This window comes from Leptosomus discolor, chromosome Z, assembly GCF_034619465.1.
Source record: "Leptosomus discolor isolate bLepDis1 chromosome Z, bLepDis1.hap2, whole genome shotgun sequence".
Lineage (NCBI taxonomy): Eukaryota > Metazoa > Chordata > Aves > Leptosomiformes > Leptosomidae > Leptosomus > Leptosomus discolor.
In genome coordinates, this window is record NC_141419.1 from 17852648 (window position 1) to 17874160 (window position 21513).

A 21513-nucleotide genomic window follows, 5' to 3' on the forward strand; every position below is an offset into this window, starting at 1 on the left:
GCAGTTTATGTTACTAAGAGAAAGTGTTACCTTTACATGTTATGGTAAAACAAACCTGTGTGAAAATTTACCGATTTTATCTTTCTTCTTCAGGATTTGCAAGAGTATTTGGTTATCCGGTAGGAATTATTGGAAACAATGGAGTTCTTTTCTCAGAGTCAGCAAAAAAGGTACATAGATTATTAGCTTCTTTGCTATTGAGAAACAAAACTTCTGGTGGACAACTTGCTCTTGAAATGTGAAACTTTTTTAAATAATGAAAATAGACTGGCTCCATGTTTTTCATGTAAACATGAAATAGCTTAATAAATTGTAAAAATAATTGTGTTTTAGAAATAGTGTTCTGTAGATTTTTCTGATGTGGAGTAGATATGTCAGTAGGAAAATATAGTTAGAAAAACAGCATGTGTGACTACAATACAATTGAAATAGCATATTCTGAAACTTACAGGTACTACAAGAAAAGTCCATGCTGAAATACCCAGTTAGTTATAATTCCTAGCCTCTAAACTGTGAAGTACTACAACAAATTGTTTTTGTAATAACTGGAAAATGTCAAACCTGGATTCCAGTACTCAGTTCATTGGTTTACCAGAGATTTGATACTCATATTTTCCTGCAGCAGCTCCTGGCTTAAACTAATGAGTGAAAACATGTGCAGTCATATAAAATCTGTGAACTAAAATACCTGTTGTGTGAATTAAAGGGCATCTGTGATGGAATATTGTGATTGCATTACAGTTAACAGTGCTTTACAAATTCAAGGACAACAGAAGGGGCTTCTTCAAATACATTGCAGACAAAACTAACACTAGAGGCAATGTAGGCCCACCGTTGAACGAGGCAGGTGCCCTGGTGACAGAGGATACAAAGAAGGCAGAGTGACTGAATACCTTCTTTGCCTCTTCTATACTGCTGGAGACTGTCCTCAGGAGCCCCAGACCCCTGAGGCCCCAGAGGAAGTCAGGATAAAGGAGTTTGCCTTGGTTGATGAGGATTGAGTTAGGGATCAATTACGCAAGCTGGACAGACATAAATCCATGGGCCCTGATGTGATGCGGCTGCGGGTGCTGAGGGAGCTGGTGAAAGTCATTGCTAGACCACTCTCCATCATTTTTGGTAAGTCGTGGGGAACAGGAGAGGTGCCTGAGGACTGGAGGAAAGCAAATGTCACTCTAGTCTTCAAAAAGGGCAAGAAGAAGGAGCCAGGTAGCTACAGGCTGGTCAGCCTCACCTCTGTCCCTGGAAAAGTGATGGAACAACTTATCCTTGGTGCTGTCTATAAGCATATCAAGGGTAAGACGGTCATTAGGAGCAGACAACATGGCTTCACCAAGGGGAAGTCATGTTTGACCAACCTGATAGCCTTTTATGAAGACATAACCAGGTGCATAGATGATGGCAGTGCAATGGGTGTGGTTTATCTTGATTTCAGTAAAGCATTTGACACCATCTCCCACAGCATTCTCACAGCTAAACTGAGGAAGTGTCATCTGGATGATCGGGTAGTGAGGTGGGTTGTGAATTGGTTGAAGGAAAGAAGTCAGAGAGTTGTGGTCAATGGGACAGGGTCTAGTTGGAGGCCTGTATCTAGTGGAGTCCCTCAGGAGTCAGTAGTGGGACGAGTACTGTTCAATACGTTCATCAATGACCTGGACGAGGGAACAGGGTGCACTGTCAGCAAGTTTGCTGATGACACAAAACTGGGAGGAGTGGCTGACACACCAGAAGGCTGTCCTGACATTCGGAGAGACCTGGACAGGCTGGAGAGCTGGGTGGGGAGAAATGTAATGAAATACAACAAGGGCAAGTGTAGAGTCTTTCATCTGGGAAAGAACAACCCTATGTACCAGTATAGGTTGGGGACTGAGCAGTTGGAGAGTAACGTAGGGGAAAGGGACCTGGGGGTCCTGGTGAACAGCAGGATGGCCATGAGCCAGCAAGGTGCCCTCATGGCCAGGAAGGCCAATGGCATCCTGGGGTGTATTAGAAGGGATGTGGTCAGTAGGTCAAGAGAGGTTCTCCTCACCCTCTCCTCTGCCCTGGTGAGACCGCCTCTGGAATAGTGTGTCCAGTTCTGGGCCCCTCAGTTCAAGAAGGACAGGGAACTTCTTGAAAGAGTCCAGCGCAGAGCCACAAAGGTGATGAAGGGGATGGAACATCTCCCTTCTGATGAAAGGCTGAGGGAGCCGGGTTTCTTTAGCTTGGGGAAGAGGAGACTGAGGGGTGACCTCATTAAAGTTTATACATATGTAAAGGGCGAGTGTCAGGAGGATGGAGCCGGGCTCTTCAAGGTGATGGCCAATGACAGGACAAGGGGCAATGGGTGCAAGCTGGAGCACAGGAGGTTCCACATTAACATAAGGAAAATCTTTTTCCCTGTGAGGGTGACAGAGCCCTGGAACAGGCTGCCCAGAGAGGTTGTGGAGTCTCCTTCTCTGGAGATATTCAAAACCCGCCTGGACGTGTTCCTGTGCGATCTACTGTAGGTGGTCCTGCTTTGGCAGTGGGGTTGGACTAGATGATCTTTTGAGGTCCCTTCCAACCCCGAACACTCTGTGATTCTGTGGTTGGTGGCCATAAGAGTTTCTGGATATGACAGAGTTGTTACTTACCTTCTTCTGTGTTTGGTTTCGTTCGATATTTTTTTCAAGAAACTACTGTCAGTTGAATTTTTTGTAATAGCAGTTATATATGGTAGTTTTGTTCTAGCAGGGTCCTCAAACCAATGGTGAGGAAATCAGTACTGAAAATCCATACAATAAAGGAAGCTTTGATGAGAGATTTGGAGAAAGGAAGTAATTTTACTTGATTTATTGCTGTAATAAAATAATACATTAATTTGCATTTCATGTACTGAAGGAATACTTTCAACTTGGAGCACTGTCATAAGTGACACTGGTTTTGGCTAGCATTTGTTTTAACACAGTTATTTCCAAGTTGAAAATAGTTTTTTCAGTATTTCTAATACTTTCAGTATTTTTCTGATAAGTTAGTCCTGCCACTTTTTTCCTACCAATGAAAAAAAATGTAAGGAATCTTCCTCTGCTGGCTTTGTCTGGCGCATCAGTACTGTAAGAGGAGATGGTCAAGTTTTGCTTGTTTCATTTCTAGAGACCTTTGTTGATGGTGTTGCTTTTGTAAGCATCACAGTCTTAACAAGGTCGCTTTTGATTTCTTCTCCGTTTTTTATAATGAGTTGTGACGCATCTTTTTTCTGTGATCATCACTATGCTTTTCAAGTGCTTCTCTGAAAAAGCTATCTAAAGATTACACTTTATGATTTTGCTCTCTATTTATGTTTTCTTTTCATAATTTTGCTGGGCTTGTATTGTGAAGAGGTTAGAGGTTTTTTCAGTTGCTGTGGTACATAACTTTTTTTTCTACCAGCAGTGTATAATACTGTACAATCCTCAGAAATGATCTGAGGAACTTTATTTGATTGTGATTATTTCTAGTTGAAACAGAAGCTTGGAATCTACTATTTGTATCTTTGCGAAGAAGACGGTCTTTTCCTAGAAAATGGGAAGAGGACATCTGCCCTGAGAAAAAGGAAGAAGTGTTACAGCAATTGGGAGGGCCATGAGCAAATAGTGTATGTGGGCCTTTCCCGATGTCAGAGAGTCATTTTGTTGTACAATAAATGGGGAGATATTTTTTTCTCACTGTCCGTCTTAATTTCCATGGTACTGACTTAGAAAACTCGATGTCAGATGCCACACTGCGAAGTTGTCTGGGGTTTAACTACATATTGGCTGAGTCAAAACAGTTCAGCTCTTCAGTATCAGCAGTAATGCTTTTAAGTGATATTACTACTGCTTTACTCTTGGACTCACGTATTTTTTTCATTTTCTTAGTCCTGCTAGAGGGAATGCATGTTTTGTACTTGACTTTGGATGAAGCAGTAGTAGTACGGCTCTTCATGACACAAATACTGCCATGGACATCAGTGGAAGACTTGTCACAGGCTTCAGAGTGCTGGTAGTGATAGCTTTACTGATCCAACTTCTAATGGATTGCTGCTTTTTTTTTTTTTTTTTTTTTTTTTTTTTTTTTTTTTTTTCCCTTTCCTCTCCACAGGGTACGCATTTTATCCAGTTGTGTTGCCAGAGAAATATTCCCATTGTGTTTTTGCAGAATATTACAGGTGAATAAGCTCAATATTTTGAAGTTTCACTATGTGGTAGGCTTTGCTGTAACCGTTGAGGTTATGACTTTTAGACAGTATCGTGTGCTTTGTCATTCCTACGTCTCCAGCTTGTTCTGAAATCAGCCTGTCAGCAGCTGGTGAAGGCCTTGCCCTATGATTTGTTCTTCAGTTTTTTCTGCATATGCTATAAGGCACATAGTATGATATATAGCACAGGATAATAATATAAAGTTAGTGACCCTTTTTTTATGTTGTAATTCTTTAGGTTTCATGGTTGGTAGAGAATATGAAGCTGGAGGGATAGCAAAAGATGGTGCCAAGATGGTAACTGCTGTAGCTTGTGCCAATGTACCTAAAATAACAGTGATTATTGGTGGTTCTTATGGAGCTGGAAACTATGGGATGTGTGGAAGAGCATATAGGTGGGTGTTACTTTACATTATGACAGGAGATAAGACTAAATTAAGGGAATGTAACCTTCTTGCAGAAGTTGTGCAGTTTGGAAAACAAAATAGTTCTCAGTGAATACGGTCATAAGTAAATAAGAACATGACAAACCTGTAGAGATTGATAGAGTCATGATTAACCTCGAATTAGGTGATGGAGGAGATCTTCTGACATGTAAACATACTGACGTGCTTTTCTCCCATTTTAGCTTTTGGAGGAAAAATAGTAGAGTCCTAAACAATTGATTAGGCAGTAGGGGCTGCTCATTTATTCTGCATTCATATGAAGATTACCAGCTTGTGTAAAAAATCCTTATTCACTTTAATGAGGCCATTTTTATGAGTAGTGTTTGTAGAACCCCTAAGGCTTTATTTTTTTGATCTTTGGACATGATTTACGTGTGTTTTTCATTTTTCAGGGTCCCTGATAGTATGGGAGTTGTTTGTGATATTTTTAAAGAGAAAAATTCCTTGAGGGGTGGTGAGATGAAGAGACTCAAGAAAGAGAAATAAATTTTTAAGGTGCTTGAATATGGGAAATAGCAGAATTTTCACATTTTTAAACATAATGCTGCAAGCATTGAAGTGCATTAATTTGCATTCTTTAAAAAACCAGTACATTGTAAGATTGTCGTGCATAAAAATGAATTCTTAGCTGAGTGAGAATGAGTTCTTTACTAGGAAATAATGCAAAGTTATCTTTTAATATTTAAAATGTGTTTTTTCAGTCCAAGATTTCTTTATGTGTGGCCAAATGCTCGCATATCGGTGATGGGAGGGGAACAAGCTGCAACCGTTCTAGCTACGATAGCTAAAGACCAAAAAGCAAGGGAGGGAAAACAGGTACATCTTTCTTCTTTCATTCGCAGTAATGCCGTTATCATTTACTCTTTCACTGGCGTTGCTCCCTTTATGAGCTAGGAAAGGGTGTTACAAAGTGAGACACCAATAAACTATCGTTCTCCCAGTGCCACCTAGGGCATTGACAAACATGAAGCCTTTGTGAAATGTTATTGTGTACATCTTCTAAATTGAAGATAATTCATGATGTTTCTTGTCTTTGCTTAAAAAGAGCAGTATTTCTCATATTGTCATATTTTTGTATTTTGTGCACCAGATACTAGTTTTGCCCAAGATGAGCAGCCAGGGATCCTCCCTGGTTTGGGAGTATGAGGAGGAATATGTGAGAACAAAGTGTCTTTCCAATTATTTTTGAAGTAGGCAGTTTTATAGAGACCTGATCTTCAAATTATTCAGTGGCTGAGAATTACGAAACTTAACAGCAGAAGTCTGTAGCAGCTTGGGAAAGGTTTTGACTCAGTTTTACATTTTAATTGAAAATTAATGGTATGTTGTTTAATAATCTTTTCTGCTTTCACTGAATGCTCTTTTCTGCTGTGTTTTTTAAATTACATGGTTTATGTTTTTACCAGTGCCTTGGTCCCATAAGAAGTGATTTTATTCTGATGTCTTGAAATTACTTGTATTTATCATGAGTAGTTACTCAGAATAATGAAGCGGTATGTGCATGTGGTCTCAACAGTTCTTTTTTCTACAATTTACTTGGACTTTGTGTGGATACAATATATTCACCCTCATCTCTTTCTGTCTTAATTTCCCGAATACCCAAGATGGACAGGATGATACCCAGAAATCAATTTGAGGAAAATAATTGTAGTTAATGTCAGTAAAATGTGTTAGAAACCTGAAGATTTTTTGAATTACAGTGGTGACCACTCTGGATCATAGAGAAACCCAGTGTTAGAATAGTACAGACTTGTTTTATTAAAAAAAATTGCCAAAGGCAACTCAGAAGGGGGTTTATTCAGTACAGTAGCTTCAGTAATTTTTTGGATGATAATCCCCAATTATTCTTAATAATCCCCAGTTATTTTTATTCTCCTTTTCCCGCCCACCTGGTTTGAAAAGTGGTATTTTAATTTCGTTGTCAAATATGCTAAATTGATAATTGTGTGTAAAAAGGGGGAAAAACTTTGGGGAGATCATTTAGGCAGTTTCTTCAGGTTCGGTGCTGCATATAAAGCTCTGCTATCATTGTGGAAGAAAATCTTAAAGAATATCTTACCTGTGTTTATTTGCCCGTTTTTTCAGTTATCTGAAGCAGATGAAGCAGCTTTGAAGGAGCCAATCATTAGGAGGTTTGAGGAGGAAGGAAACCCTTATTATTCCAGTGCAAGGTAACATAAATGACTTTTCCAAAACTTGATCGTAATCACAGAAAATAACAATAACGTTTAAATCTTGGTGTTGAAGAAGAGCAGAACTGAGCAATTTGGAACAAAAATTATGTTTGATCTGCCGGAGTACAACAGGCTTCAAATCAATGTTTTGTCTGTCTTTTCTCTGAGACTTTGTAGTATGTACTGTTTCAGAAGAAGGCACGCACTTGCAGGAATTATTCTGCTCGTTCTGTAAGTAATAATATGGTAGCATGAATTTTATGTTCTGTGGGGTTTTTTTCTGAGTAAGTTTTATACCATTCTCTCCAGTGTAGTATCTGGTCACCTTTCTAAAGCCCATTGAACAGTGTAATGGGTGGCTGCGTGTGTGTTGGAAGAATTTATTTTAGTGGCATTCTGCAAGTAGAAGAGGCCATAGGTAAAGCAGAAGTTTCAGGAAGACCTGAAGCTATCTCAGGTCGTGGTCTTGGCAGGTAACTATGTTGGATGTCAGCAATCTGAATAGGGCGTTAGCTGATGGGTGCAGCATATTCATGTTTGTTGAGAAGTCCTGTGCAGCATTTTGTGCTCAGGTTAATGGAATATTAGTAATTGCCCAGGAACTAGTTAGGCTAATGGAGCAAGGTGGCATCCTGGAGTGTTACCTCTGGAAACTGGCTTGGACGCTTTCTTGGCCTCTGATTGTTACCTTAAATTAGTTTCATGCTGTCTGTGCTATTCTGCCTGCACATTTTTCTGCTTATGGTACCCGAAAGCTAATTCTCCACGGGCTCTCAGCTGCTAGTGATGGTAGAGAGTAGCATGTGATAACGGGGCTTTACTGTGCCTCTGGCTTCTCATTTTGGAGAACAAATATTAATCTCATACAACTGTGGAGTCTGCTGCATATATGTTTTTGTGTAGCCAAGTTAGAATTACTGATGGTTTTCTCACCTGCAAGCTGGAAAGTCTGGAAACAAACTGAGTACAGAGTGATTGGAATATGAGAAATTTTGGTGTGGGCATCATGGGCAGAAATTACGTGAACAGGTGGGTGTAAGATACTCTGTCAATGTCATAGAGATGCCAGTAAGAGAAGGAGTTTGGGGGCCTTTTTATCTGACTTGATACTTGTTTAATCTCACATACGACAGATGTGATAGAGCAGCAACACCAGCAGCATAGCATCAATGAGCTGCTTTATGACCCATTTATTATGATCTGAAAGAAGATATAAGATTAATGGTAGTTTTTACTCTGTTTTCTGATGGGATAGTGGAATGAACGTAACTGAAATAATCGTACTTGGGGGATCCATATTCATTTCAGTGTTTAATCAAATGAGTGCCTTCATCAGATGAAAGTTCTTGCCATTTTGCCCTGGCTGGTGCTGTGATGGGATAAGTATTCTCAGTAGGATATGTAGCACGGGATTTGTGCTGTTGTCTAGGCCGATTTCAGTGGTGCAGTTGTGTAGCATGTGGGTCATTGATTTAGGGAGGGTTTTAGTCTAGTCACTGTTCAGTCTCTGCTTCTGGCAGAGGCCTAGGTCGTAGTGTTGCAGAGTCATAGATATTCTCAACTTCTTGAGGTTTTATGTGTCTGTACAACGCCCACTGGTACTAAGTTACAGTTTATTGGGCTTTTTACATGTAATCAGTGAGCATGCTTTTGCAAAATCCTGAATCGTTATTGGCACGGACTTTCTGGTGGTAGACTGGTTTTGATTTTTTTAAATCTTTTTGATCAATTTAAATTTCTTAAGGTTTTGGCCAAATTGAGAGGTGGTGTCAGCTGTTAAAAAGTTTATGATATCTCTTTTATTACCCCTTAAAGATCAGGTCTAGTATCTGTGTCACAAAACCTTGTGCCCTGAAGCAAGAAGGAAGAATGGAAAAAAAACATATTGTCATCTTTTATAACTGGATTTTAAGGAGAAGTATTTTCCACTGATATAATAACATTTAAAAAAATTAGTCAAACTGTATTTAAAATTAATCCCTACCATGGAGGAGAAGATGAGTGGTTTGAATTTTTTTTTTTACATTTGCTTTTTTTATATGTTCACCGGAAACACAGTCATACTGTCTTTGTACTCACAACTGAAAATATTTTGATTTATTTAACATTCAATATATGCAGTATATTAGCCATATAAGAATTTGTCCTCTCCCCAAAACCAACAGACCATTGTCAGTATTTACAACAGTAAGTTACTAATGAGCAGGAAAGTAGTTTTACGTGTAAGATTATGGTTAGAATTTTTAAAAGTCCAGTGAGTTTTAGACAGGAAATTTGAGTATTTAACAGCAGCTTTGTGGTCTCTACTGAGCAACTTTTACCAGTTTGTTTCCAGAATATCTGGCCATTTTGTGAAGTTGCAAATCTGGAAGGCACTTCAGTAAATAGCCTAAGTTTGCCTAGCCCAGGGGTTAGGAAGTGTTCTTAACGTTAAGTGTCGTGTCCTTCATTTAAAAAAGCAGTGTAGTTACATACACCTTATTGTTCCTGTAGCTGGGAAGGGAAACTTAACATGCACAGATGTGAGCTGGCTGAAAACTAGCGGGGGTCTGGGTGGCATGTGGTTGGGTTCATGTGATGCTGCCCTCGAGTAATAAGCCCAGCTGAGACATGAAGTCAAATGTCAGTGCTGAAATCCCACTGAGGTTCGTCTGGCTAAAAGCAATGAAAGTGAAATTCCGCTTTTCACTCGGGAGTGCTTGTGAGAACAGTGTGTGACTGGCTCAGGTCAAGACAGTCCAGGCTGGTTTCTCGCTATATTCAATCCGTGTAGGTACAGCCTGCATTGTCTAGGAGCTCTTAATTGCTCTCTGCTGACTTGTAGTACTTGTAATTGGGTATATCAGTAGATATTCTTGCATTTTCTGCCCTGATTTCATGCCTTTCTGCCAATATTACGTGTGTCTCATTCCTTCATCTATTGCTAATTCCTAAGCGAGATCGTAGACCAATAGCTCAAAAGTTTTCATTACTGTGGAGTAGGCTGCCCAAGCAGAAACAATGAGATAAAGTAGGATCATAGCTTTTGCAGCAAGTAATATACCTGAGGGAGGGATTTAGCCACCTTGTACCTTGGAGCCAACCCATTTGTCAGTCAACATCAGCAGCTGCTGATTGGCAAGCATTTGTCGGTAGGTCAGGGATGGGAAGTAACCTCTTCCCTTTGGTCTAAAGGATTCTTCCTGTCTGGTCCCAAGCATGGTAAAACAAACAAACAAACAAACAACAGTTGGCCATCAGGCAAAAGTCAGGATGCTGTACTGAAAATGATTCTGGACAGCCTTGGATTTTTAAGATGCTAACTAGATCCTGCCACCAAAAAGAGCAACAAGAAAACGCCAACAGCTTTGCATTACTGAGGGGAAAGAATGATAGATGGACAGAAAGACTGCTGTCTGTATTGCTGCTCGGGTGCAGCCATTTTGGAGGCTCCCTCACACTGACCTCTTGCTAAGGTGTGGGGACCAGTCTGCCTCATCCCGATGTCTGTTGAGATTGATGCCCTTCCACTTGACTTCATTAGGCTTTGAATCAAGGTTTTAGCAGTAATAATGAGAGGAAAGAAAAATGCCCCAGTGATCTTAAAATACAAGCAAATTTCCCCATTTACTCTGCTTGTGTAATTTTGCTTGTGACTTACAACTTGTTATATGAACAGGGTGTCAATACTGTTGCCTGCAGTTGTATTTTCTAATCAAACTTTAATCAATTGTTTGATTAGAACTCTTCACAGTGAGCAGTCTTAATTAACGGGAGTCATTAGGCAGCACCCTTTTCAATGAGTTCATACTAATCTGCTTGCAGGTTTCTAGAAGGATTTCAGCAGTTTTCATCTTAACAAATTACATGAGTATTTTACTTTGGGGCACTTCATTTCTTTTACTCACAATGTCTTGATTACAAATATTTTGATTGTAGTTATGACTCATGTTCTAGCAATGGGGTTTTAATAGATAGTTTAATTATTAATGTTACAGTCCAGTAGAGAATGTAGTTTTCTTTAAAGAAAGAGAAGCAGAAGCCAGGAGTGACCATATGAAAGCAGCTTGACTTCATGCAACGTAAAGTCTTTGTGGTTGTCAATGTAAGTTAATTGTGTTGTTACAAAAAAACCCAGATCTGCCATTAGAATGTACTTCATGTTCGGAAGCATTTATTGCAGTGGTAGTCACTGTGAAGTTGCAGCTTCGAAGGTACCGCATTAAGTTGGTGATTCTTTTTGATTCAGTTCATCCCTGCCCTACCCCGGCCCTTAGCAGATTTATTAAACACTTTCAGGGAGTATGAATTCCTTCATTGAGTTTCAATGTGTTTCATAAATAAAAAAGTTAATTGCAAGTGTTCATTAAAAGAAGTTGATCTGCAGAGCAAACAAACCTGTAACAGTCAAAAAACCCCAAATTTGCTTAAATTTAGAAATTACTATATTCGAGATTGGGTTGGGAACAAAACCTGTAAGAACAGCCCTAAGAAAACAAAGGGATTGTAGTTCATTTGTCCTCACAAAACTATTTTACTTTTCACTATTAATAGGGATCTTCTTCATCCCTTCAGTGGATTAATCTGATTACATTCATCAAAACTAAATCAAGATCTAAAATATAAGAAAAGGGAAAGAAAAGCATATGCATTAAACTTTGGTGATGCATACTTCATGGTGTTGAAAGTGTAAGAAATAGTCCATCTTGGCCATTTTGTCATGCTGGATTATATGAGTAGATAAAACCACTATATTGGGGAAAACCAAGAGAATTCAAAGAACTCTTAAGTAAGTCTCAGGTCCTTTGGTTGTTTTCAACAAAAAAAGCTTCTAATTGTTTTTGCTGTATGGTAAGAAGCACTTACACTGAGTCTCTTCAATGGAGTATTGTTAAAATATGCCAAAATACTGTTAATATTACTTAAAATTTAAAGCTACAGTTAGGAAAGGAGTTATTTGCAGGAACCAGACTGCAAGAGCTTATACCATGCACTTTATCCAGAAGAAGATAGAGATGATTCTTGTGTGTCTTCTGCAACTGAATTTTCTATTAGTACCACTTCGGTGCATACACAAGCATGGCTGTTAGAACATTTCAAAGTATGGCTTACTAGCCCACTAGAAAGGAGATGCTCACTGAGAATCCTAAAATGAGAACAGATCAGAGCGATCTACGGTTTCCTTGTAATTTCAGTTTATAGTTTGTTTGTTTGTTTTTTTTTTTTCCCAGACTTCCTTCTATACTGGTTAGGACCTGTCAGCCAGGTCAGTGAGTCAGCTACTGTGGTGTAAAATTTCTTTAATCAAGCTTTTGTTTTCAGTCCCAAAAAAGAAACAGCATAATTTTGCCCAATTAACAGCAAAGTTGTCGCTTCTTCAAACCACTTTCTCCTCCTGTACTGCAGCTGTGCTCTTATGCCCCATTTAGGGTAACGGTCTCTTCTACTTGGGAAGCTGCACCATGGTAAGATACCTTTATAGTAGAATGTTCTTTCTGAGTTGGATATCTCATTTCTTCTGTCTGTGCTAGTTGGAGAACAGGCTTCTAAGCTGAGTCTGAACCCTTGTACCTCATCTTGTTACAAGTGCCCTTTATTGCACTTCCACTTTGTGCATCCTAGGGTAGATACATGCATTTGTTGTAAAATAGAAAGCATACGTTGTCAGTCTCTTAATGTTTTTATCTGATTTGATGAATATTACTTTCACAGCAAATGGCAAAATAAAGATGGAAAGCACTCAGAAGCGTCTGCTGCTGCCTTGAGCTTATCAGCGTGTATTTATGTACAGTTTGCAGTTCTCTGTCTTTTGGGGGTGGGGTTGGCACATTCAGTATTGAGAGAAGAGTGCAAAATACCGTTTCCTGTCTAACAGATTTTTTCAATTAATCTTCAAACAATAGGAAATCTGCAGCTGGAAACTTCAGTTAGAAAGGAGTGGCTATGCTTTCTCTTGGTAGAGTCATCTTAGCTCTCTGTTCATGACCCTTTCTTGTATTTTTAAATTTTCCACAGACAAGGCATTAAACATTAGCCAATATTGAAGTAAGTTCAAAAAAGAATGCAAAGTAAGTCTGTCTAGGGAAAGATGGGATGGAGGAGGAGCGTCACGGTCTTAACCAGATACTGTGCATATGTTTTGCAAACCCTGATTAAAGTGCATGCTTATTCAACCAAGGCTGGGTTGCAACAAGCAGTGCGGTACCTTGTTTAAATATCTTGCTAGGAAGGTAGTAGCTGTACAATATTTACAGTTTTGTGGCCTGCTGAGGGTTTTGGCATGGATTTTATTTTGGGTAGGATGGAGCTGTCACTGGGAACTGATGCCACAAGTACTTTGATTTTTGGATAATATCAAAGAGACAAAGAGAGTGTTTGCAATTTTGGGGACTTGGGAATTTGGTAATTGCCTTCAGGGATGGGTTAAGGAGGGTGTTATCTTACAGTTGTTTAGAAATGGACTTCAGAAAAAATAAATACAAGTAGTACTGGAAAAACTTGAAATTTACTCTGACTTTTTTAAAGAATAAGCAGTTGTATCATCCTCATCTGTCAGCTGAACTAACCTGAATAATGTAAATAATAATGTGACACAGTTCTTAAAATACTGGCATTCTTAATAGAAGAAGATGGGTCATTGACAAAAGGTAATTTTTCATGTAAATATTAAAAAACAGAGAGGGCCTCTCTTCTTCATACTTCATACTAAATGATGACTTCATACTAAAAATAAGTATGAAGAATCTCATTTAGTGTATGTAGACCTGACATTTTTCATTTACCAAAAATTTATACTTTGTTCTAGAAGACAAATTCTGCAGAGTAATACACACCAGTCAACTGCATTGATGGTTAAGGTGAATTAACTCCGTGGCTTCAAGTATAATTTGGCTCTTTAGCCCACTCTCTTCAGTATAACTGTTTCCAGTTTCATGTGCTTGAAAATCTTTGCACTGTATGTATTAGTTACCTTTTGTTGTTATTGCTTGATTTTTTTTTTTTTTTTTTTTTAGATTATGGGATGACGGAATTATTGATCCCGCTGACACAAGGCTGGTTTTGGGCCTCAGTCTCAGCGCAGCATTAAATGCACCTACGAAGAAGACAGAATTTGGGGTTTTCAGGATGTGAACAGAAACGTATACTCATCAGAATTACCTCTGTATATTTTAATTTGGGTTGGAGGGGAAACTAACTACAATGTTGAGGTGATTAAAAAATAAAGATTTGTACAATATTTTTAATGAAAATACTGTAATTATTTTTGCTGAGTAGTCATCACAGTGCTTCAGTGTTCTGATAGTGATTTGAGATCAGTCACAGTGCTTGTATAAAACTGCATTGCATGAATAAACTACAGCTTCTAGTGTTGTTTGAAACCATTGACACTATCTCTTACATAAATCTGCAAAATCAGCTACATACTTGGTGCTTATCAGCTCCTTTATTTCTTTTAATTCTTTGTATGTCTCCTATAAAGGCAAAATATTTTGGCAATCCAATAAAAAAAAAATCCCTATTTTTGGATTGTAAATTTTTTTAAAATACTTTTTGCACAAGAGAAGTGCTGTAAGGGCAGCCAGGGAGTTCAACACAGCTTGAAATTACAGGTTTCATGGCATTGTGGGCATTTTTGGCTTTTCTCTGGCTTTCATTCAAAAACATTGCTCTTCTGTGTGGTTCCCTGAAGTCCAAACAAGGGAACGTGGTGGATGCAGTGTTTTCAGGATGAGCTGGGGAGCATATCTGGTGTCTGTGGGAGCTGCAGATTGCCTAGAGCACTTCTGAGGACAGGGGTTTGCTGCAAAGGGGTTTCAGCATCTTGCTGTGTGATCCTTCTGGCATTCTGGGTTCTTCCCACATCGTTCAATGCTTCATCCAGAGCACATGCCTGAATCCCACTGACTTCAGGGCTATTGAGAGCTGGAGTGCTTTGGTTAGTCTTACTTATTTATCACAGTTTGTGGCAGTGTAATGTTTTTCAGGAATTCAGTGTGTGTCATTTCGGTTTTTCTCTGGAAATATTGCACCTTCTAGAAACTAAGTGCTTGTGTGCCTAGAATAAGGAGGCAAATACTGTGCTCGCTGGGACCAGGAAGGTGATTTTACCTAGCTTTGCCCTACAGGTGTCCAGATGACCATTGGCAGAAAAACTCTTCACTGAGGCTCAAATCCAAGAAGAGTTAATGTACATGGATGGAGGTCCTATCCCATGCTGCCCTGTGAAGAAGAAAAGTTGCTGAGAGGAGTAATTGTCTTGGATAACACGCTAGCTGTAGTCTTCCTGGACTCGTGTGGCAGAGGAGATCCCCTTGGACCCAGGAGGGGGAAGGAAGGTCTGCTAGCTACTAGCCCTCTCGGTTGTGTCTCAGGCAAATGCAACAGTGAAAATGAAATAAATCTTTGGAATGGGGATTTTCAACATAGAATACAGACAGCCCAGCATATGTTGAGCTGTGGGGTCTCTGGTACGCCTCTACATGGCACTAAAAGACCAGTTTTCTTGCTCGTTTTACTGAGAAGGAATTATCCAAAACCCGCCATGTGCTGCACCACTAGAAGGATTGCTTCTATAGATCTGCACACAGTGATCTCGCTGTCATGCTCACATGGATGTTCTTAGTATCACAGAATCACACAGAACATTAGGGGTTGGAAGGGACCTCGAAAGATCGCCTAGTCCAACCCCCCTGCCAGAGCAGGACCACCTAGAGTAGATCACACAGGAACGCATCCAGGTGGGTTTTGAATGTCTCCAGAGAAGGAGACTCCACAACCTCTCTGGGCAGCCTGTTCCAGGGCTCTGCCACCCTCACCGGCAAAAAGTTTTTCCTTATGTTAGGGTGGAACCTGTATATTAAATAAAAATATTAATAAATAAATTATTATAACAATATTTTAATTATTTTATATTACATGTAATCATATATTGTATAATGTTATCTGTTATAAATAGTATAATATTTATAAGTATTTATGAATATTAAGTATATTAAATATATATTTAGCGGAAGAGTAATAGTTTAAAATGCTGCAGTAGATGGCACTAGGCACAGACCTGTGCTTTCATGCCACTGATTCTCATCTCGGTACATGAATTTGTAAACAGGTTGGGCATGGCCCCGGAATTTCTTTATCCTAAAAGTACAGTGACGTTATTTATGATTGCTGGACTTCTGAAATGCCTTTAAAAATACCATACTTTCAAATACGTATATATAAAATAAAGCCATATTTTGGATGCTTAAAGAAAGGAATGTTAAGAGACCTAACTAAAAGGTAGCTGCCACCACAAGGGCATAAGATTCCTGACGGCAGAGGCAATGTAGGAGCTGTGGGTGACTATTTTGAGACTTGTCCTACCCAGCTCCAGTATGCGTCACCTATTCACTGCAGCTCACAACTGTTTGTCTCTTTACTTACTGGAAAGGATCACGCTTAGGATGACACTTGATTTTTCAGATGGAAATTGAGGAACAAGGGAAATGGCTTTGCCATATCAAGTGCCCAAGCTGTGGTGGACCAGGACCTTGGATTCGGTGCTCTAGGCTTCTAGGGGACCTTTCTGCTCCCATTTGGTCTCGCCTTGGGGATCTTCTCAGCCATATGCCTCCCTCCTGCCTCAGAGCAGTGGCAAGGCCAAGAGGTTACCTAGTTCCAGCTTTCTTTGATAGCTGGACATGGCCTGTTTTAAGAAAGGTCAACATTCCTGCTCTGGCAGGGGTGTTGGACTGGGTGATCTTTCAAGGTCCCTTCCAACCCCTGATGTTATGTGATTCTGTGATTTGAGTACAAGGAGTTTATAAGGGCTAATACTGTGACCTTGAGGGAGTTTTCAAATGCCTCTGTAGAAAGAAAAGGGAAGCTATGAATGACGTAGGCTAAGCTGCTCGTCATCTCCCTAGGGACTGTTGCAGTAACCAGGGGTGCTTCTTAAAATTACCTCGGCTGAGGTGGTGAATTCAGGATGGATCATAAAAACCTACCCATTGCTATTTTCCTTTTTATTCTCATGGCAACTAGGAAGATGCTGGAAACTACGGGGAGCTACAATGTGATCATCAACCAAAATTGGTGGCAGTTTGTATAGCAAACATTAAGGGCAGAGCCTGTGGTGCATGACCGTTGTGAGGCTTGCATGCCTGCTTCCAAGTATGAAACGAGATGTGGCTTAGTGCACAGCCTCTGCGATCGCTCTGCCCGCAGAAACGCGCAGGCTACGAATGTAATTTCTGAGAAGCCACTGGGTCCCTGTTCCCACCCCTCTTGCACCCATTTTGGGGTTAGTTTAATAGGGAGTTTGTAGCCTCAGTGTCTGCGTTAGCATTTGTGTATGTGCTGTTCTTGTGAGAATGCATCTTTTATTTAGATGGTGTTTTTCCAATCTGTTACTCATCAAGATTAATTGGCATCTCCTGCTGAAACAAATGTTTTCTTTGAAGTATTGCTTCAAATGTGGCAGAACCCTGGCTTATCTTAGATTTTCCTCGCTGTTCCAGATTTCAGCCAAAGAAATTTCTTGATTCAGAAAACCAACAATAGTATATTATAGTAACTTTTTTTTTTTAATTGAGGTTTATAAATGAAGGCAATTCAACAAAGCACTTATAAGAGCCCACTACTTTTCAGCAAAGCCTTAAAGCAGCCACTTAAAGCCAGATGTCCACCTTCAGTGATTCAGTAAAGCACTTGAACAAATGCTTCACGCTGATCTCTATGGTCTAGTAGTCAGAAAACCCATCCAACTCTGTCTACGTCAAGCCAAAACTGGAACTCATAAAAGTATCAGTACTGCTCAATGGATGCTCATTATTTTACACCAGCATCAACAGAAACCTCCTTTATTTCCCCTTTTAGAAGCATTCATTAATTAATCATGATGGAAGGGTGTGATTATGAAAAGCATATACTGTGCCCAACTTCAAAAATTATCCACTTGATATACAGATGTTAATGCAGATTGGCTGTGTCCTGTTTGCACCTCGTCTGCAGTAGAATTTGTATGGAGAAAGTAAGTTAGCTTTGAGAAGCTTGGATTAACACATAGCTGCCACAGAGCTGTCCATCTCTGAGGTCTGGCGGCATTTTGAGTGCACTATCTGGAGTGAGCTCTGTAGTGCCACAGACTCCCCTAATTTCATAGCGAGTTGTCTTCTGACTGGCTACTGATGCTGTCAAAAAGTACATGCCTTTTTGTAGTTGTAAACAGCAATTTTGCGCTTTTATACCTTGACCCTGTTCTGCTCCTTGACATGGTAGCTTCTGACACTCTTGTTTAGTATCCAGCTATCCTGCATCCTGCGACTTGTTTTACTCCCTAGTGCTGGAGACAATGTCTACTGGAATGGCTGAATAGGGAGCAGGGGACAGTGACAGTTTCAGAGTCACTGCGACACACAGTAATGGGCACAGAAACGTACAGTTCTGTGGGTGTCTGTAGCCAGACAGATACAACAACTTTTGGAAACAGAAATTTGTAATTGCCTTCACATTCAACCAAAATTTTACTGGGGGAACTAACAAATTCAGCTTTTTACTGGAAGTGCAAGTTGGAAAGAAAACAGTGATGTTCTCTGAGCATCTCTGTGCTGTTTTCAACACTGCATGAGTAATCCTTGGACTATAAAATATGGCTTGGATGTTTCATCAAGCTTCACAGACACTGCTTTCAAAGTTGAATAGACCATATATCTCCCTCTTCACACGAAGTGTTGCATTTTTCTTAGCCTGTGTTATTTCTCTGCTCTAAGAAACTTTGCTTTGGCAAGCCCATCATTTCCAGTACTTCACGTAGCTGCATTTTCGCTTCAGCCTGGGACATGGGATTCGCTGTGAGTGGTTCACTACCAGCCTGATGTCTGACACCTTAGCCTTCCCTGTGGCAAAAAGAGACTGGAGGATTTGTGCAAACATACGGAGGATCTCTACTCTGAACAGCAATTACAAATGAGACCTTTGCTGGATGTGATGATCAATAGAGCTGTGTGGGAGGAGGTAACAGCAAGAGGTGAACACAGGGCTCTGCAGGCAAGCATCATGATGGTCAGAGAGATCGGAGTCTTTTTATTGCCTCAAACAAAATCGTGCTGTTGAAAATTACTTGTTGAGCCACACTCCTCTTGGTCCCTTTAAACTCTGCCTTCCTGTTTGGAAATACACGTCCCTGGGACTATTGAATTATCTCTAAACAACTTTTTTTTTTAGTTTTTTGCTCACATTGCTTTGCCTCTTCAGGTTATTCCTAGCTTCCCTACAAACGACCAACTAGGAGAGTTTTGTTAACAAGGCTTTCCAATTCCTACTTCTCCAGATAATCCTCCCTCCACCTAGGGAGACCCAGCCCAGCTCCTGCTGCTGCCAGCTGGAGGGCAGGAACATCCCCGTGCCGCTGCAGAGCTGGGAGCTGGGAGCGAAGCCTCCTTGCAGGCAGACCCTGCTCCTTGCCTTCTTGCCCCCACAGCCATCACACCAGAGGGCCAAATGTCTCATGCCTGCAAAGCTGCTGATCAGCTGTTTTGCCCTGTTTTGCCCCAGCCTTGGCCTGGAGACACGAGCCTGGAGAAGGCTGAGCACTGCCCATCATCTTGCATGCTCTCCTTGTCACGCCACTGCTCTTCTAGGGGAAGGTGCTGCTGTCTTCCTCCTGCCCCCACCATGACCATGAGGCTTGGGCAGGTTTGAGCCTGCCAGGGAGCTCTCTAGCCATAGTGTTGATGAACATGGGGCTGCCAAGCTCGCAGAGCCAAGTGCCAGCAGGAGGGTCAGAATGGAGATGAGTGCACCGATGCACTGGGTCTCCTATTGGCAACTGTGCTTTTTCCTATGTGCAAAATGAGGAGGTGGCCTCATTTTGCACACAGGATGGATGATGCTTACTGAGCACCTGCTCAGTATATATGGTGGTACTTGGCCTCAAGTGCTACTTCAGTTCTGCTCCAAGTACCAGCAATTACTTTTATCCTGGTCCTTTTGAGGCTGTTCCTTACCTTGCTCTCCGTGACCCTGAGCCTTCCCACCCGTTGGCAGTCCCACCCGTCCTCATTCAAGCATCCCATCTTCATCAGCTCATTGCTCACCATCTTTATATTCCCCACCTCCCCGACCCCTTTGGGTTAATCCTGCCATCCTGGCACTGCCTCCCATCACACCGTGCTTTTCGTTAGCCCACGGGCTACTAACTCTCCCTCTTCTCAGACCCCTGCGCTGACATCCAAGCCTGGTCTCCCTGATGGCCCAATCTCCACTTGCTTCTCCAGGTGTCACCTCTCCCTCCTCCTTCCCAACTCCCACAGGCGAGGAAAGAGCTTCCCACTCTTCTCGCACAACATGGGGACGACCCGGCCCTTCGCCGCGGGCCAGGCACAGGGCGTGCGGGTGGCGGGGGGCTGGCGGGCAGGGCGCTCCCCCCTCGTTCCCCCTCAAGAGACGGCTCCGCCGTTCGTGCCGAGCCCAGTGGGACAGAGGGTCAAGACGTGCCGGGGAACAGCTCCTGCCGAAGCAGCTGGCTTTGGGGCAAAGGCTTGGCCAGTGGGGAGGTGGGGGGCGCCGAGCCAGGCGGAGCCGAGCGGAGGGGAGAGGAGCCGAGGCGCGGCGCGGCGGCGGGGGGCGCTGACGCACGGCGGGGCGGGCGCGGCGCTATAAAGGCGGCGGCGGCGGCCGGGCGGCGGCGGCGGCGGGGCGGCAGCACCATGGAGAGCTGCCGGGCGCTGGCGCTCTGCGCCGTGGCGGCCGCGCTGCTGCTGGGCGCCCGCGGGCAGGGGCCGAACCCGCCGCGCCGCGCCCGCGACCTGGCGCTCCCCGGCGGTGGCGGCGGCGGCGCCTCCCGAGAGAAGGAGTTGGTGGGGCGGGGAGCCGGGGTCGGGGCGGGGGGTGGCCGCCCGGCCGGGCGCGACCTGACGGGAACTGTGGTGTCTCTCGGCAGATCGAGGCGCTGCAGGAGGTGCTGGAGAAGCTGAAGAGCAAGCGGGTCCCGCACTACGAGAAGAAGTTCGGGCAGGTGCCCATGGTGAGTGCCCCGGCGGGGCGGGGCGGGACGGGACGGGACGGGACGGGGCGGCCGCCGTCGGCGCCCCCTCACCGTCCGCCGCTGCCCGCAGTGCGACGCCGGGGAACAGTGCGCTGTGAGGAAGGGGGCCCGCATCGGGAAGCTCTGCGACTGCCCCCGAGGGACTTCGTGCAATTCCTTCCTCCTCAAGTGCCTGTAAGCGGGGCTGCCCCGGGACAAGCCGCCGGGAGCGCAGGCACCGACGTCCCCCCGCCCCGACGTGCCGGCCCGGGGTGGCGGCGGCGGCTTCCCGCGGCTCATCCGCCCGAAAAACGCAGTGAGAAGCCCCCGCCTCGCCCGTGTAACGCCGTCCGTGACATCCGACATCCGTGGAGCTGTTTTCGTTCTCTCCCCACCCCCCCACCCCCCCTCCCCGGCCTCTTCCCCTCCCTCCCCTCCTTCCCCGTTTGATTTTATCCGCCCAGGAATAACCCAGCCCGTGCCTTATTGAGTAGACGTGCCGGTACTGGGAGCTGCAGTGTCGTACCGGTGCAGAGCCGAGCCGCGCCCGGGAGCGGGGCTGGCCCCGTGCCATGCCCCGGGGTGCCCGGCTCCTTCCCGAGGCGGGGAACATCCACCCGCTGCCGGCCGGAGGGGTCGTGGCCAGGGGATCCCCTGGGTGGCTGGGGTGGGGGGGGGTGGGGGGGGCGGGGGTGTGTTCAAAGCCCCCTTTTCTTGTCCCGTAGCTGCGAG

The 21513-nt window shown here is 42.9% G+C and overlaps 2 protein-coding genes across 2 annotated transcripts in view; both read left to right on the forward strand.

Annotated features, from left to right (window-relative positions):
- The window catches only part of MCCC2 (methylcrotonyl-CoA carboxylase subunit 2), a 41499-nt gene extending 27484 nt beyond the window's left edge, over positions 1-14015 (forward strand). The window contains exons 12-17 of the mRNA XM_086479425.1: positions 94-170; positions 4081-4147; positions 4416-4572; positions 5325-5439; positions 6709-6794; positions 13790-14015. Of these exons, the coding sequence (XP_086335551.1) occupies positions 94-170; positions 4081-4147; positions 4416-4572; positions 5325-5439; positions 6709-6794; positions 13790-13907 (620 nt within the window). The 3' untranslated portion in view covers positions 13908-14015. The remainder of the gene's footprint in view (positions 1-93; positions 171-4080; positions 4148-4415; positions 4573-5324; positions 5440-6708; positions 6795-13789) is intronic.
- Positions 14016-20464: 6449 nt separating this feature from the next.
- Positions 20465-20980, forward strand: CARTPT (CART prepropeptide). The gene is made up of 3 exons (XM_086480239.1): positions 20465-20614; positions 20698-20781; positions 20873-20980. Exons 1-3 carry the CDS (start codon positions 20465-20467, stop codon positions 20978-20980), a joined length of 342 nt encoding a protein of 113 aa, XP_086336365.1.
- The last annotated feature ends 533 nt before the right edge of the window (positions 20981-21513 follow it).

Coding starts and splice junctions, on each gene's coding strand:
- CARTPT (XM_086480239.1), top strand. CDS start 20,465: ATGGAGAGCTGCCGGGCGCTGGCGCTCTGCGCCGTGGCGGCCGCGCTG. Junction 20,615..20,697: donor CCTCCCGAGAGAAGGAGTTG/GTGGGGCGGGGA, acceptor GTCTCTCGGCAG/ATCGAGGCGCTGCAGGAGGT. Junction 20,782..20,872: donor AGTTCGGGCAGGTGCCCATG/GTGAGTGCCCCG, acceptor CGCTGCCCGCAG/TGCGACGCCGGGGAACAGTG.